The sequence below is a fragment of the Coregonus lavaretus genome (assembly GCF_964263955.1).
Source record: "Coregonus lavaretus genome assembly, chromosome: 15".
NCBI lineage: Eukaryota > Metazoa > Chordata > Actinopteri > Salmoniformes > Salmonidae > Coregonus > Coregonus lavaretus.
In genome coordinates, this window is record NC_140002.1 from 31,303,056 (window position 1) to 31,320,410 (window position 17,355).

A 17,355-nucleotide genomic window follows, 5' to 3' on the forward strand; every position below is an offset into this window, starting at 1 on the left:
GCTCTGTCTGGCCTGTATGGTGACTCTCTGCCAGGGGGCAGAGTGAAGTTGGGCTCTGTCTGGCCTGTATGGTGACTGTCTGCCAGGGGGCTGTGAAAGGGGGATGTGTCTGACCTGTGCTGTTGTTGTCTTCGTCCTGGTCGATGAAGACGTGGTCCAGGATGAAGTTGAGCAGCTCAGCCTGCAGGGAGGAGTCTGGCGCGTAGATCAGAGCCTCCAGCTGCTCCCGGCTCGACGACACGATCTGGTGGCTGAAGATCATCAGGGCGTCACACAGGATAGTGAAGGCCTGGAACACAGTCAATCAATCACATTTAGTTAAAAAGCCCTTTCATGTTAACAGTTGCCACACAGGGCTCAGTGTTTTCCATAAGCGCTGGCTGTCGGCTAAATAGCCGATAACAGACTCATTTGTAAGCTGGCTACTTTTTCCACTTGATAAATTAACTAGGCTTTTTTTCATTGAAAAGTTTCAATTCGCTGGTCAGAAAAGTCTGTATAGCTTTCTCCCGCTAGAATGAACGATATACATCTTCTAATGATCTATTGATAGAACCGATGCCTGTCAGTAATAAAGAGCCTGCCTCTCGATACCGTGTTATTTATGTACGCTGTGGTTGGCTGCAGTCACATTTATTTTCACGGAGGAGGGAGACCATGATGCTTCTTCATCATTTCCTGTGAGTGAATTTACACGTCCCATGTAATGTAAGAGGTAACGATGAGTTGTAATCCACTTAATTGTTTTGTGGCACATTCATTTATTTTCTTTTGTGTGTTTCATAGGCCTATACAGCCACAGAGTAGGGGCGCATAGGCTATTTACTGTGGTTTGATTGACGACCGAAGAGCAAGTGTTGACTAGTTTATTAAAGGTGTCAAACTGACGGAATAAAGTCAATCTCCTACATCCTTTTGCTATTCATAAATCATACAACATTGTTATATGTCCATTGTATCGCATCGGGAAAAGTAAACCAAAGATATTGTTTGTATTTTCCTAGAATTCGAAGCCCATGTCGAGACTTGCCAGTGACCGCTAAAATGACTTGTCAGTGTAGCCTAGTGATGGGTTGTTCGCGAACAAATGGCTATTTTTGAACAGATCTGTTAAGTCAGCGGTAACCAACCTTTTCGGAGTCAAGATCACCTTCGCAGTCAAAAAGCAAGCAGACATCTACCGCTCAGATAAAATAAAAAACATTACAAATGTAAACCTATGCAACATTAATAAAAAACAGTCTGTAGGAATGAAGTTTGTGCAGTAGGCCTAATACATTATCACAGCATATTGGCTATATGCTTGGCCTGCCAATACTGTTCTTCTCAGACCGTATTATATTTCAAAACTCGAGCTTTGATAACAAAATAGATCAGTTGTTGTATCACTTGCGAGGCACAGCTGAGCATAAATTGAAATAATTCACTTTTTTATTTTACTGGACTGATGGTACCTGCATCTGATGGTCAGTCTCAGTGGAGGGAGGGAGAGAGCAGCAGTGGGTCCGCCTCTCACGGTCCCTGCTCTCTCCTTTCCTCCGGTGAGACTGACCACTGATGGCGAAATCTCACGTAGGCTGGTATCAAATTTAGCTGTGGGGTCGCGGAAGCTGCTCTTGGCACAGTGATTTGAGCTATCCGATTGGCCAGCTCAGTAGGCGCACTTGATTTAGCCACTGCTCTCCTGGTCCTACGGGTAGGCGGAGTTTGTCCCTTCAGACAAATGGAGTGGTTCAGAATGGAAACACTTTGCCTACCCGGCGCACAGGGTTTCTGAATCAAGTGCACCTTCTGAATCAAGCGCAAAGTCAAAAAAATGAAATTATAATAAAAAGGAGTGCAAGCCTTTATCGTTGAACTTTCTACAGAAATGTCTGGTGATCAACTAGGAATGCCTTGTGATCGACTCGGAATGCCTGGTGATCGACTAGGAATGCCTGGTGATCGACTAGGAATGCCTAGTCGATCACCAGACCTGTTGGTGACCACTGTGTTAGGTGAAAGGAACCGTATCGGTTAGAGAGCCGTTCATTTGGTTCCCTAATTTCCATACTGGTAGACTATCTGCAGATAATCGCCAAAAAGCAGTAGTAAATTATGAAAACATTCAACAAAGATGTTGACTCCGCACTGCAGGAACAATAAGTAGTGGAGAGAGCCTCATTCTGGTCCAAAATATGATAAAAGAAAACAGATTGAAGGTTATAAAAGCTAATGTTATGATACATGATATGGTATTATTAAATATATTAATATAGGCCTAGTGATTTTATTAAAGTGTCGACAATGGAGTAGCCTAGTCAACTGCTGCTTTCTGTGTAGCAAAGCCCATGTTTAACTCCTGCTTCAATCTTCAATCATACCTGTAGGTCTAGTCATTGACGCCTGACTTTGTGTATTTGTGGGGATGCACAATCTGGCGGGGGGTCCTGCCCCTGAAATGTTTTGCATTTAAAACCATTTTCCCACAATTATATTGTTTCTCAATAGGGAGTCCATGTTTACTTACATTTTTACATTTTAGTCATTTAGCAGACGCTCTTATCCAGAGCGACTTACAGTTAGTGAGTGCATACATTTATTTATTTTTTCATACTGGCCCCCCGTGGGAAACAAACCCACAACCCTGGCGTTGCAAGCGCCATGCTCTACCAACTGAGCTACACGCGACAGAACACAACCTTTTTTCTTAGGTTTTTGACACAATAAACTAAATTGAAAGAGTAGACTAGACTAGACTTTTTCTGACTAGATTACTAATCTACCGCCTTCCCTCAAAATCCCACCCACAGTGATTGATTGACAGGTCTGAAACCCTACGGTGACTCACAAACATCCTGCCTCCTCCCCTGACAATCCCACCCACAGTGATTAATTGACAGGCCAAACTGTTAAAGGGATAGTTCCCTCAAATTACAAAATGACACGTTGGTTTCCTTACCCTAAGTGTCCACAGCAGCAGAGCCAATAAAATACACAATTTGAATAACAAAACATTGTGGCAATTCATATCTTGCAATAAAACTGTAAATATGACTTTAATCTCAAGAGAAGACAGGTTTAATGTTAAAAAAGGTTATCTTACTTAGAAAATAGTCCTGATCATAAAGGCCTAGCCGATATCCAAAACAACTAACACACTGAACTCATACATTTTCAGTCATTTTAATTGTAGTCATGTCTTTCTACTCATTTGACCAATCTGGGAGGTAAAGTCGTTAAAGTATTCAATAATTTGCTGTGTCCTTCAGATGGAATCAAGGCTTTAGAATGTAGAGCTAGTTCTGAAAAATTAAATCCCAGGGAGGCATGTGCCCTCGGCACCCCCCAGCCCGGAACTCCCTGGCTGGCTACTTTTTCTATTTGGCTGGCTACTCCATGTACTTACGGAAAACACTGAGTGCTTTACGCCTCGATCAGACCGACAGCATCATTGCGTTTTGGTACAATCATTTCCAATGGAACGCTGCATTTGCCTTGCAGCATTGCGTTGCAGTGGCAGTTGCAGTGCGTTCTGTGCGGTGCATACGTTGGATTTATTGAACGTATGCATCCAACTGTATGTGTAGACGGCTTGACAGAAATGGAAGCAGAAGGTGAATGTTGAACTTTTGTTGCACATATCCAGATGATGCTGCGTACCATTTTGCGCAATGACGCTGTCGGTGTGATCGAGGCGTTACAGTAATCCAGCCAACACAGCAAAACAACAACATTTTAGCAATCACTGAATAGTGAACACACACCTTAAGGGAAAATGCGATTGTGTGTCCAGCCAACCGACATGATGTAGGACAACCCACCTGCTCTTTGACGGTGGTGTTGACACTAGTGAGGTAGCTCTGGCACATCAGACAGAAAGCCCTAACCTGCTTCCTCAGGGTCACCATGTCCCCCTGGAAACGCAACAGATATTCTCAGTATTCAGTACTCACTATTTAAGCAGTAAACCACCATCATTATCCAGGCATAACTTGTCACTAGCATTTCTAGACACTGGATGTCATTAGTCACTGATAACAGTGTATGTACCTTTGTGGAGCTGCCCTCTGAAACCTTGGCTAGGTGCCACAGGATGACATAGTGTGTGCACTGCATCGCATGAATTACAATCTGGGAAAAAGAGAGTATTACAAGGTAAGTGATAGTAAACCATTGAGATTATGTGAGTTTAAAGGGATAACAGGGTTATGCTTTAGGTACCTGTTCAGGCATATCACCATTCTGAAGTCCTGTGTTTAGTAGCTTATAGTTGCTGTTGAACAGGTCCCATTTAGAGAGGTCATGCGCACTGCAGAGGAGAGAGAGAAACACAGAATCTAGTCAGATAAGGAGTTATGATTTATCTACCGTTCACTGGCAAATGTTTGGATTACACATTACTCGTTAAATCTTGATCAAGGCCTTACTTGTGGAACGCAGTGATTCTCTTCAGTGTGGACAGGACCTGGTAGGCATCATCCTCATCTGGTTCCTCACCCTGAAACAACAGATAACTGTCTAGTGAAATCCTACACTCAATTTACAGTTTCAGTCTCAATAGAAGTACTACCTTACAAATTAAAATGACAAAACCCTACAAACTTTTCTAAGAGAAATACTCTGAAGGTTCAGTGTCCTCTAGTCTTTAAATATCATTACATCTGACGAACAGTTGTAAATATGATCTCAAACACAGTCCTTGAACCACCAAGCCATGTGAGCCCACCTCCAGCAGGAAGTCCTCCAGGAGTCTGTTGAACTTGTCCACCAGCTCGTCCAGTAGCTGGGACCTGGCGATGTCCACCCTGTTGAAGATGGTGAACTCCTCGTTGCAGAGAGCGTGGTAAGTCATGGAGCACGCCTCCAGCACATCAGTCTCTGTGTGCTTCTCCACCACTTCCCTGATCTGACGCAGCAATGACTCCAAGTGCTGCACACAAACAGAGGGCAAAGGGATGAGAGGTCTCAAATTACATTCTGCCACAATGGCCGTGTGAATAACTTACTGTTAACAATCTAAGGTACGGTAGGATTAGTTGAGGTCCAGGAATATCAGATGATTCACAAACCTTTTCCAATCGACCAGTGGTGTAGATTTCCAGGTCAAAGAACTGCGGCAGCTGCAGTAAGTTGGTCACCTTCTCAGCATCAACAGAGTACTGTGAGGAAAAGATGGAGAGGGTGAGGGGAGCTACAAGATACCTAGGGTTGAGTAATCCTGCATCTATCTGGCGGTCCCAGGGGCTGAGTTAAATATAGCAGCCGTGTATAGACTGTACAGTGACAGTCATGTAGATGACTTGATAACTGACCTTAGCCAACAACAGAGGCAATGCCACAGCAAAAATCTCAGTGATTCTCGTCCGGTCATCCAGCTGGGTTTTCTTCTCCTTCGCTGTCAAGACCTAGGAGAATTTTCCGACGAGCACAATCACGTCACAATCATGTTATATGAAAGGTTTTCATATAACCTCAGTCATCTGAGTGAATGTTCAAACATGGCTTCTGAGAATAGAGCCTTGAGAGCTCACTAGTAATGGAGTTGACCGCTGAGGGGCTTACATTGGAATATGCCAAGCAGCACTCACCCTCTTCCCTGTGCCTCTGCCCACTGGAGGGTGGCACTCACAGGCCTGGCGGATGGCACAAAGCATGATCTCTATCAGAGCAGTCTCCTGGTGGTCAGTCAGGGCTGGACAGGGACAAACATGTTGATGAGATATGACAGTGTGAATAACAGTGTGCGTGTGTGTGTTTGTGTACAAGTGCTTGGTGCTTCTCCTTACCCTCCTCCCCTGGCATGGGCTCATCCAGCAGCAGGCTGATCATGCTCTCCCAGTCTTTTAGCAGCTCCCCTACACACTCCCACAGGCTGTCCACCAGGTAGGCCCCGTGCTCATGGAGCTGCAAACGTTCAGATATATCACAACCGAAACACGTGCCCCATGTAGGTCACTTCAAACAGATAGACAGACTCTACATGGAGCCTGAACACACCTCACTCTCCAGGAAGAAGAAGACGGTGGTCTTGATGAGGTTCCCGTTGAGACTCTGCCTGCCCCTCCTGGGCATCCCCTCCTCCTCTGGACCTCGATGGCTGAAGAGCCTAAGGACAGGGCAACATTGAGGTCAGGCTAAATGCTGCTGGATAATTCTCAAACAAACTTCAGTTTCTCAGCATGGAGGCATTTCTAACCCAAATAGTGCTTTAATCACAATTTCATCAGAGTGTTTTTCAGCTTCCACCACAGCTTTAGACAGCCGGTGTGAGACCTACTTCTTATAGAGGAACTCTCCTGCAGCCACTGCCACAGGTCGATGGGCAGAGTAGACCAGATGGTAGACACTCTCACAGTCCTCTGCTGTCAGGACCTCATCACTGCTACTGCAATGTGACAACAACAGAGACAGGGCAGTAAGGTCTCAACGGGGTCAGCAGAGGGTCAGGGGTACGTGGAGTACTGGACACTAATACATTTGCAATATTTCAATGTTTTGCAGATTACTTACTGCAAGACAAGAGTCAGAAGTTTTATCGCTTGCACTGCAACATCATACTCCTTGTCCAGAGTCATCGATACAATGCGGTCCTGTCAATGACAGTAAAGTCAACATCTGGCCAACCATGATGTGCGTATGTTATGTACAGTATTTCCCAGTTAGTGATGAGATGGTGGAGTGTCTGACCTACCTTGAAGCGGCTGGTGAAAAGCTCCAGTCGAGTGTTGAGCTCCCGGTTATAGTACAGGCCCTGGAGTGCAGTCAGACACTTGAGACGCACTTCTCCTTGCTGCAATCACAGGGAGGAGGACAATGTTGTAACCACAACGTTCAAACCTCAATGCTGTAGCTCTGTGGTTCCCAAACTGTGGGGGGCGCGAGGGGTCGGCAAGGGGGGCACAGGAACTCAGTCCGGCTTTAAACTTACTCTTGAAAGTTGTAATAGTAGAATGCACAAGGTGCAATTTCGAAATGAGGTAGTGCATCATTAGTTCCTCTTGTCATGTTAGTCATTGGATACCTTAGAGAGCTATTTATAACTTGTCACAAATGTCCAGATCAACTAGCCCACGTCAGCTAACGTTTTTTTATTTCATTTTTTTAGCCCATAGTTTTGTTGTAATTGTTTAGTCACTTAAATATCACACGAATACACATTAGCCATGGCAAAATATATAGAATTGCAAGAAAATTTGCTTTAAAACTGCAACGTTTTCTTTGCACCCCATGATTTTTTTTTTGTAGAATTGCAGGAAATGAGCTTTAAACCTGCAAAATTCTCTCCACCAACAAGAAGGGTGTGAACAGTTTGTGTCATGAACAGTGCTTGTGCCCATAGAAATAGACGTGGCGTACTCGCAGGGAGGGGCGCAGGATGTTCCCGAATGCTGGAAGGGGGGCCCCCCCGAGTGAAAAGGTTTAGGAACCCCTGCTGTAGAGTTTCAAATTTGATTTGACATATTGCATGGCTCACCTTGTCATGCATGGTCCATCCAACATACTTCAGATAACTGTCATTGAGAAAAGCATCGCTGTACATCTTCATCCATACCCCAATCTCCTCAATGCAAATTGCCCGGACTTCAGCTATGGCATCACTGATAAACAGAGAACAAATGTCCAGACTTACTCACAGACCCCTCATGCTCACTGGTCAATTCAATTATTTGATATCTTATGGCAGGGCAGTAAAAGTGGATTTAATTAGAAAAGCTGAAGTGGTACAGCCAGAGGCAGTTTTAAAAGCCTACTTAGATCAGATATCAGTGGCACATGCTGTGCCATGATGAGCTGTTCTGCCTTAGCAACCGTTGCTGCCTGTTTAGCACAAGAGGGCGCCACACAGCCTTGGGACAGCTCAGTGAAAGACCAGTCTGCACATCTCAGAGCTGCTGTACGCCTTCCATGCCACTGAAGTCTCTCTCTGCAATGTCAGTACCTGAAGTTGGTTTCCACATTGAGAGATCGAACTCTCTGACATCTAGTGAATGCACCCACAGTTTTCTTTTTAGACACCCTAACTTCAATAAAAATATACTACAAAAAAAAAATTCATAATATTCGCCCTAAAACAATACATAATTCTAAATATAATGCATTTACCATTATAGTTCTAATTGGATTCATTGTTCTGTGTGTAGAAAGATGACAAATTCCAATACATACCGATATCTGTGAACAAACACTCCTTTGAAAATCGCATTCATCATGTTTTCAATTTCGTCTTGATTTTCTTGAAGCTGAAAGGAGAGACATTTCTAAATGGAAACAAGTGGAGGTTGCACAACCAATGGGAGTCGAGCTGCAACCATAAAACTAAATCATAATTAAAAAGGTGCATCGCTCGCTCACCATTAATACTATTAAAAGTTTGACGTTTTGGACTTCATCAATGGCCTTCATCAGGAACTGGTTCTGATGAAGGCCATTGATGGTAGCCAAAACGTCAACCTTTTAGATGTTTAAATAAAATAATGTTTTTAATGGTAAGCGAGCGATGCGCCTTTTCCTTTTCAAATATTCATATTTATAAATATTACATATTATATGGTCAGGTTAGAATTGTTAGGACCAGATAATGTAATCTTCCCCTTCCCTACAACAGTCGTGGGGAAGAAACAGTTGAGGCACCATAAGAAGAACCCACTCACCTCTTTACGCTTCTGTAAAAGGAGCTCCAGCCTATCATTGGCCCTCTTGGCCATGACCTTGTTCCTCTCTGCCTCGTACTGCCTCTGAGTGTTGTCCATGTTGATGCTCAGGTTCAGAGCCACGTTCACCAAGGCTGTCATCAACTTCATGGCTGGTAGAGACAACGACTGACTTGAGTGACATCTACTAATTAATAAGGCACTATTAATGCAGACTGGCCATCAAGTTAAAGTATATTCATTAGTCCTACATATTGACACACAGCATATCCTTCATAAAAGATAGCATTGCATACATCAAGCTAGTAGTTTAACAGTGCTTTAACTGCAGCCTTCCCTCAACTGCCCAGTGTCTATATTGTGTGAGTACTGACCTGCCAGTGTGCTGGTGTGTCTGAAGGCTCGGACCTGAGAGTCAGAGAGGCCAGTGAGCAGCGAGATAACTGTGTCCATCATGTACTCATCATAGATGATGCTGTACTGACACTGCCGCACCAGCACCCCGATAAACTCACAGAAGCTCGACTTGAACTTCTTCCACAGTGGCCCTGCCATAGTTAACGGGTAGTCCCCGCTGTCCTATATGATAACAGACAGAGAGAGAGAGAGAGAGAGAGAGAGAGAGAGAGAGAGAGAGAGAGAGAGAGAGAGAGAGAGAGAGAGAGAGAGAGAGAGAGAGAGAGAGAGAGAAAGAGAATAACGTTTAGATTGACCCTATAGACAGAGAGGCATAAATAACGACGTACAGCAAGTGCACCACCAGACAGTACCTCGTCAAACTCCTCTGTCATCTTCCTGATGATCTCAGAGTTTTGCATGTGTCTGAACATCTCTGCACTGACAGCACCTGTAGCAAAACAAAAAATAAGAACCATAAAATCTTAGCTCGCTCAATAATCACAAGTAACGGACGCAAAATGATTTAGAAACTTCCTTCTCAGGGTTTAGTATTCTATTCAATCCGCTCTGGGTGCCTACCTTTACAGCCCGAACACTGGATGAAGAAGTTGATCAAGTCCAGGAGAGCAATGTCTCGATCGTTCTTGTAAGACTCAATCCAGTCATCAACGACAGACTAACAGAAAAGACACCCATTCACCATCACTTCAATATGAAAATACTACTATCACCAACATGCTTTGAGAATTACATTGTCTAATAAAAAAAAGTTTGCACCAACCTGTGTGGCACTCTTCCCCATTTTCACCACCTCGAACAGGGTCATGCTCTCCATCCCGTTCTCCTGGTGGTGGCCATTCACCCGGCCAAGGCCAGCACCCTTCACTGCAACACCCTTCCCCTTCTCTCCAGGGGCTTTCTTCCCCTTCTTACCCCCCTACAACAGACAGGAATACCATGTAAGGTGTTAGTGTACATTGTGTGTGCACAAATGTATAGCAGTATGTGACCATATCCAAATTATTATGGCTTTCTTGTGTTGATAGAGGACTTTAGATGCCAGTCTCACCTTTCCTTTCCCAAGCTTTGCATTCTTGACATCAGGGTCCTCAAGGTCTGTGTCAGAGGACAACTGTGTATCAGCCTCCCTGTACAGAAACCAAAATGAGGTCATTGCAACCATACATTGAGTTCCGTGGTTGCCATGGTGCCGTGAGGAAGCCTTGGAAGACAGCTCTGTAAATATTGTTCACTGAACAAAAATATAAACGCAACATGTAAAGTGTTGGTCCCATGTTTCATGAGCTGAAATAAAAGATCCCCGATATTTTCCATAAGCACAAAAAGCTTATTTCTCTCTATTTTGTGCAAAAATGTGTTTACATCCCTGTTAGTGAGCATTTCTCCTTTGCCAAGATAATCAATCCACCTGACAGGTGTGGCATATCAAGAAGCTGATTAAACAGCATGATCATTACACAGGGGCACCTTGTGTTGTCACACAACACAATGCCACAAATGTCTCAAGTTTTGAGGGAGCATGCAATTGGCATGCTGACTGCAGGAATGTCCACCAGAGCTGTTGCCAGAGAATGTAATGTTAATTTCTCTTCAATAAGCCGCCTCCAACATCGTTTTAGATAATTTGGCAGTACATCCAACCAGCCTTACAACTGCAGACCACGTGAAACCACGCCAGCCCAGGACCTCCACATCCGGCTTCTTTACCTGCAGGATCGTCTGAGACCAGCCACCCGGACAGCTGATGAAACTGAGGATTATTTCTGTCTGTAATAAAGCACTTTTGTGGGGTAAAACTCATTCTGATTGGCTGGGCCTGGCTCCCAAGTGGGTGGGCCTCTCAGGCCCACCCATTGCTGTGCCCCTGCCCAGTCATGTGAAATTCATAGATTAGGGCCTACTGAATTTATTTCAATTGACTGATTTAATTATATGAACTGTAACTCAGTAAAACCGTTGAAATTCTTACATGTTGCGAACATGGGACCAACACTTTACATTTTGCGTTTATATTTTTGTTCATTATACACTACACATCAAAAGTTTTAGAACACCTACTCATTCAAGGGTGTTTCTTTATTTTTACTATTTTCTACATTGTAGAATAATAGTGAAGACATCAAAACTATGAAATAACACATATGGAATAATGTAGTAACCAAAAAAAGTGTTAAACAAATAAAAATATATTATATATTTGAGATTCTTCAAATAGCCACCCTTTGCCTTGATGACCGCTTTGCACACTCTTGGCATTCTCTCAACCAGCTTCATGAGGTAGTCACCTGGAATGCATTTCAATTAACAGGTGTGCCTTCTTAAAAGTTCATTTGTGGAATTTCTTTCCTTCTTAATGTGTTCGCGCCAATCAGTTGTGTTGTGACAAGGTAGGGGGGGGCGGGGGGTATACAGAAGATAGCCCTATTTAGTATAAGACCAAGTCCATATTATGGCAAGAACAGCTCAAATAAGCAAAGAGAAATGACAATCCATCATTACTTTAAGACATGAAGGTCAGTCAATACGGAAAATGTCAAGAACTTAAGTTAATTAGAGTTAACAGCCTCGGAAATTGCAGCCCAAATAAATGCTTCACATAGTTCAAGTAACCGACACATCTCAACATCAACTGTTCAGAGGAGACATCAGGCCTTCATGGTCGAATTGCTGCAAAGAAACCACTACTAAAGGACACCAATAAGAAGAAGAGACTTGCTTGGGCCAAGAAACACGAGCAATGGACATTACACCGGTAGAAATGTGTCCTTTGGTCTGGAGTCCAAATTTGAGATTTTTGGTTCCAACCGCCGTGTCTTTGTGAGACATGGTGTGGGTGAACGGATGATCTCCGCATGTGTATTTCCCACTGTAAAGCATGGAGGAGGAGGTGTTATGGTGTGGGGGTGCTTTGCTGGTGACACTGTCAGTGACTTATTTAGAATTCAAGGCACACTTAACCAGCATAGCTACCACAGCATTCTGCAGTGATACGCCATCCCATCTGGTTTGGGCTTAGTGTGACTATCATTTGTTGTTCAACAGGACAATGACCCAACACACCTCCAGGCTGTGTAAGGGCTATTTTACCAAGAAGGAGAGTGATTGAGTGCTGCATCAGATGACCTGGCCTCCACAATCCCCCGACCTCAACCAAATTGAGATGGTTTGGGATGAGTCGGACCACAGGGTGAATGAAAAGCAGCCAACAAGTGCTCAGCATATGTGGGAACTCCTTCAAGACTGTTGGAAAAGCATTCCAGGTGAAGCTGGTTGAGAGAATGCCAAGAGTGTGCAAAGCTATCATATTTTGATTTGTTTAACACTTTTTTGGTTACTACATGTTCCATAAGTGTTATTTCATAGTTGTGATGTCTTCACGATTATTCTACAATGTAGAAAATAGTAAAAATAAAGAAAAACCCTTGAATGAGTAGGTTTTCTAAAACTTTTGACCGGTAGTGTATATTTGATTTTTTCAAGCGAATGAGCTTCTGTTTGAAAAGCGCTATATAAAATAAATATATTGTTATTATACACACTGAACTAGTTTGATGGTCTATCTATGTAATACAATGCTTATGTCCACTGCATCTTCACCATTTGAAAAAAAAAAGGTGACACTTTTCACATCTAAGTTATACTTACTGAGGAAACTGAAACTCTGTGTGCAACTCTTGTGCTGCTATCATTTCTTTAACATTTTCTGGACCCACTCCAGTAAGTATGGACTTTTCCCCTTCTCAGGATCCACCAAAATGTAGGATATTACAACCTAGAATATATGAAAAGAAATGAGGGGTTAGTTCAATTGAGAAATGGATTGTGTTTCATAGAAGAGCTCTTCAGAGTACATACTTTGAGTTTAACACACTGCCCTTCTTTGAACAGATTTTCCTTCATGGTCAGGTTTCAAACTTTCAAATGGACAAAAGCAGTCTAACAATGGTTTTATGCCTATGTACAGTGGGGAAAAAAGTATTTAGTCAGCCACCAATTGTGTCACGCCCTGGCTCTGGGGACACTGTTATGTTGAGCCAGGGTGTGTAGATTTCTGTGTTGTAGGTCTAGTTGTTTCTTTTCTATGTTGCCAGTGTGGTTCTCAATCAGAGGCAACGAGTGTCAGCTGTGGCTGGTTGTCTCTGATTGGGAACCACATTTAAACAGGCTGTTTTTCCACAATAGTTGTGGGATCTTGTTCTAGTTGGTTTGTGTTAGACCGTTGACTGTCACGTTATCGTTTTGATCGTGTATCACGTATAATAAATATGTTCGCATTCAACGCTGCGCCTTGGTCCTCCTCTCTTACCGACGATCGTGACAGAAGATCCCACCAGAACTGGACCAAGCAGCGGGTCCAGGAGCCATCGCCAGGGAAAACCCTAGCGGATATCCAGCGCCTCCTCGACTGGGTCAAGCCGGGTGAGGAAGAGAGGGGCTTGACGTGGAAGCAGAAGGGCGAAAGGCTGGCGAGAAGTATGGAGACCTGGTCCACGGGTAGGAGTGAAGCCCATAAAAATTTTAGGGGGGGGCTAATGCCGTGGACGACGGGCCAGCAGGAGACCGCGACAGAGCGGCCCAGCGGGTTGGCAGAGGAGGCCGCCAGGTTACGGGGGCCACTGGTCGAAGAGGGGATGGAAGGTGTAGAGGCACGGCGAAGGGTACTGGGGTGTGTTACCAGTCCGGTCTGGCCCGTTCCAGATCCCTGCGTAGGGCCAGTGGTGTGTGTCCCCAGTACGGTCCGGCCTGTTCCTGCTCCCCACACCAGGCCAATTGTGCGAGTCTCCAGCCCGGTCCGGCCCGCTCCTGTTCCCCACACCAAGCCAGTGGTGTGCATCGCCAGTCCGGTCCGGCCCGCTCCTGCTCCCCACACCAAGCCAGTGGTGCGCATCGCCAGCCCGGTCCGGCCCGCTCCTGCCCCCCACACCAAGCCAGTGGTGTGCGTCGTCAGCCCGGCACGGCCCGTGCCTGTTCCCCACACCAAGCCAGTGGTGTGCGTCGTCAGCCCGGCACGGCCCGTGCCTGTTCCCCACACCAAGCCAATGGTGTGCGTCGTCAGCCCGGCACGGCCCGTGCCTGTTCCCCACACCAAGCCAGTGGTGCGCATCGCCAGCCCGGTCCGGCCCGCTCCTGCCCCCCACACCAAGCCAGTGGTGTGCGTCGTCAGCCCGGCACGGCCCGTGCCTGTTCCCCACACCAAGCCAGTGGTGTGCGTCGTCAGCCCGGCACGGCCCGTGCCTGTTCCCCACACCAAGCCAGTGGTGCGCATCGCCAGCCCGGTCCGGCCCGCTCCTGCCCCCCCACCAAGCCAGTGGTGTGCGTTGTCAGCCCGGCATGGCCCGTGCCTGTTCCCCACACCAAGCCAGTGGTGTGCGTCGTCAGCCCGGCACGGCCCGTGCCTGTTCCCCACACCAAGCCAGTGGTGTGCGTCGTCAGCCCGGCACGGCCCGTGCCTGTTCCCCACACCAAGCCAGTGGTGCGCATCGCCAGCCCAGTCCGGCCCGCTCCTGTCCCCCACACCAAGCCAGTGGTGTGCGTCGTCAGCCCGGCATGGCCCGTGCCTGTTCCCCACACCAAGCCAGTGGTGTGCGTCGTCAGCCCGGCACGGCCCGTGCCTGTTCCCCACACCAAGCCAGTGGTGTGCGTCGTCAGCCCGGCACGGCCCGTGCCTGTTCCCCACACCAAGCCAGTGGTGCGCATCGCCAGCCCGGTCCGGCCCGCTCCTGCTCCCCACACCAAGCCAGTGGTGTGCGTCGTCAGCCCGGCACGGCCCGTGCCTGTTCCCCACACCAAGCCAGTGGTGTGCGTCGTCAGTCCGGCACGTCCCGTGCCTGTTCCACCGGTGCTTGGTCCTGCACCGGTCAGATGCTTCACGCCGGAGCTAGAGCAATCCGCTCCACCAATGTGCAGTCCAGCTCAGGCCAGCGGGGCCAGACCGGACCAGGGGTACTTTGGGGGGTTGGAGAGGGAGCGGGGATCAGGCCCGGAGCCGGATCCACCGCCTAGGCGGAGTGCCCACCCGGTCCCTCCCCTGTGGTATTTGGTCGGCGCGGTCGGAGTCCGCGCCTTTAGGGGGGATACTGTCACGCCCTGGCTCTGGGGACACTGTTATGTTGAGCCAGGGTGTGTAGATTTCTGTGTTGTAGGTCTAGTTGTTTCTTTTCTATGTTGCCAGTGTGGTTCTCAATCAGAGGCAACAAGTGTCAGCTGTGGCTGGTTGTCTCTGATTGGGAACCACATTTAAACAGGCTGTTTTTCCACAATAGTTGTGGGATCTTGTTCTAGTTGGTTTGTGTTAGACCGTTGACTGTCACGTTATCGTTTTGATCGTGTATCACCTATAATAAATATGTTCGCATTCAACGCTGCGCCTTGGTCCTCCTCTCTTACCGACGATCGTGACAAATTGTGCAAGTTCTCCCACTTAAAAAGATGAGAGGCCTGTAATTTTCATCATAGGTACACGTCAACTATGACAGACAAAATGAGAAAAACAAATACAGAAAATCACATTGTAGGATTTTTAATGAATTTATTTTCAAATTATGGTGGAAAATAAGTATTTGGTCAATAACAAAAGTTTCTCAATACTTTGTTATATACCCTTTGTTGGCAATGACACAGGTCAAACGTTTTCTGTAAGTCTTCACAAGGTTTTCACACACTGTTGCTGGTATTTTGGCCCATTCCTCCATGCAGATCTCCTCTAGAGCAGTGATGTTTTGGGGCTGTCGCTGGGCAACATGGACTTTCAACTCCCTCCAAATATTTTCTATGGGGTTGAGACGTTTCATCTTCAATGCCCTTGCTGATGGAAGGAGGTTTTCACTCAAAATCTCACGATACATGGCCCCATTCTTTCCTTTACACGGATCAGTCGTCCTGGTCCCTTTGCAGAAAAACTGCCCCAAAGCATGATGTTTCCACCCCCATGCTTCACAGTAGGTATGGTGTTCTTTGGATGCAACTCAGCATTCTTTGTAATCCAAACACGACGAGTTGAGTTTTTACCAAAAAGTTCTATTTTGGTTTCATCTGACCATATGACATTCTCCCAATCCTCTTCTGGATCATCCAAATGCACTCTAGCAAACTTCAGACGGGCCTGGACATGTACTGGCTTAAGCAGGGGGACACGTCTGGCACTGCAGGATTTGAGTCCCTGGCGGCGTAGTGTGTTACTGATGGTAGGCTTTGTTACTTTGGTCCCAGCTCTCTGCAGGTCATTCACTTGGTTCCCCCGTGTGGATCTGGGATTTTTGCTCACCGTTCTTGTGATCATTTTGACCCCACGGGGTGAGATCTTGCGTGGAGCCCCAGATCGAGGGAGATTATCAGTGGTCTTGTATGTCTTCCATTTCCTAATAATTGCTCCCACAGTTGATTTCTTCAAACCAAGCTGCTTACCTATTGCATATTCAGTCTTCCCAGCCTGGTGCAGGTCTACAATTTTGTTTCTGGTGTCCTTTGACAGCTCTTTGTTCTTGGCCATAGTGGAGTTTGGAGTGTGACTGTTTGAGGTTGTGGACAGGTGTCTTTTATACTGATAACAAGTTCAAACAGGTGCCATTAATACAGGTAACGAGTGGAGGACAGAGGAGCCTCTTAAAGAAGAAGTTACAGGTCTGTGAGAGCCAGAAATCTTGCTTGTTTGTAGGTGACCAAATACTTATTTTCCACCATAATTTGCAAATAAATTCATAAAAAATCCTACAATGTGATTTTCTGGATTTTTTTTCCTCAATTTGTCTGTCATAGTTGACGTGTACCTATGATGAAAATTACAGGCCTCTCTCATCTTTTTAAGTGGGAGAACTTGCACAATTGGTGGCTGACTAAATACTTTTTCCCCCCACTGTATCACTTAAGTGTGTGTAGGCTGATGTGTAACAAGTATAATGCCTTAACCGTGTAGACCAACTTTCTTGACTCATCACAGATGCTACTGCTTATTATCTATCCTGTTGCATAGTCACTTTACCCCTACCTATATGTACATATCTACCTAAATTACCTCGTACCCCTGCACATTGACTCGGTACTGGTACCCCGTGTATATAGCCAAGTTATCGTTACTCACTGTGTATTTATTCTTTGTGTTACCTATTATTTTTCTCTCTGCATCGTTGGAAAGGGCCCGTAAGTAAGCGTTTCACTGTTAGTCTACACCTGTTGTTTACCAAGCATGTGACAAATGGAAATGTGTGCACCAACTTGCAAGCCAGCTGCAATTATAAGAAAGCTAGCTAAGCTAACTAGCTAGTCGCTACTAGAGCAGGGGTCCACAATTAAATTAATCCGTGGG

General features: G+C 45.8%; 1 protein-coding gene across 4 annotated transcripts in view; it reads right to left on the reverse strand.

The window, feature by feature from the left end:
- The window catches only part of LOC311142076 (cohesin subunit SA-2-like), a 31,178-nt gene that overhangs the window by 11,145 nt on the left and 2,678 nt on the right, over window positions 1-17,355 (reverse strand). For all 4 annotated transcript variants that reach the window (XM_084177638.1, XM_084177637.1, XM_084177640.1 and 1 more), the window contains exons 2-24: window positions 12,699-12,825; window positions 10,102-10,180; window positions 9,814-9,969; window positions 9,612-9,708; window positions 9,404-9,480; window positions 9,008-9,212; window positions 8,634-8,785; window positions 8,149-8,222; window positions 7,457-7,580; window positions 6,674-6,772; window positions 6,493-6,572; window positions 6,260-6,367; window positions 5,980-6,088; window positions 5,769-5,886; window positions 5,571-5,674; window positions 5,295-5,387; window positions 5,052-5,141; window positions 4,709-4,912; window positions 4,410-4,480; window positions 4,204-4,291; window positions 4,033-4,113; window positions 3,804-3,896; window positions 115-289 (exon numbers count right to left, since the gene is read on the reverse strand). In XM_084177638.1, the coding sequence (XP_084033764.1) occupies window positions 115-289; window positions 3,804-3,896; window positions 4,033-4,113; window positions 4,204-4,291; window positions 4,410-4,480; window positions 4,709-4,912; window positions 5,052-5,141; window positions 5,295-5,387; window positions 5,571-5,674; window positions 5,769-5,886; window positions 5,980-6,088; window positions 6,260-6,367; window positions 6,493-6,572; window positions 6,674-6,772; window positions 7,457-7,580; window positions 8,149-8,222; window positions 8,634-8,785; window positions 9,008-9,212; window positions 9,404-9,480; window positions 9,612-9,708; window positions 9,814-9,969; window positions 10,102-10,180; window positions 12,699-12,742 (2,521 nt within the window). In that variant the 5' untranslated portion in view covers window positions 12,743-12,825. The remainder of the gene's footprint in view (window positions 1-114; window positions 290-3,803; window positions 3,897-4,032; window positions 4,114-4,203; window positions 4,292-4,409; window positions 4,481-4,708; window positions 4,913-5,051; window positions 5,142-5,294; window positions 5,388-5,570; window positions 5,675-5,768; window positions 5,887-5,979; window positions 6,089-6,259; window positions 6,368-6,492; window positions 6,573-6,673; window positions 6,773-7,456; window positions 7,581-8,148; window positions 8,223-8,633; window positions 8,786-9,007; window positions 9,213-9,403; window positions 9,481-9,611; window positions 9,709-9,813; window positions 9,970-10,101; window positions 10,181-12,698; window positions 12,826-17,355) is intronic.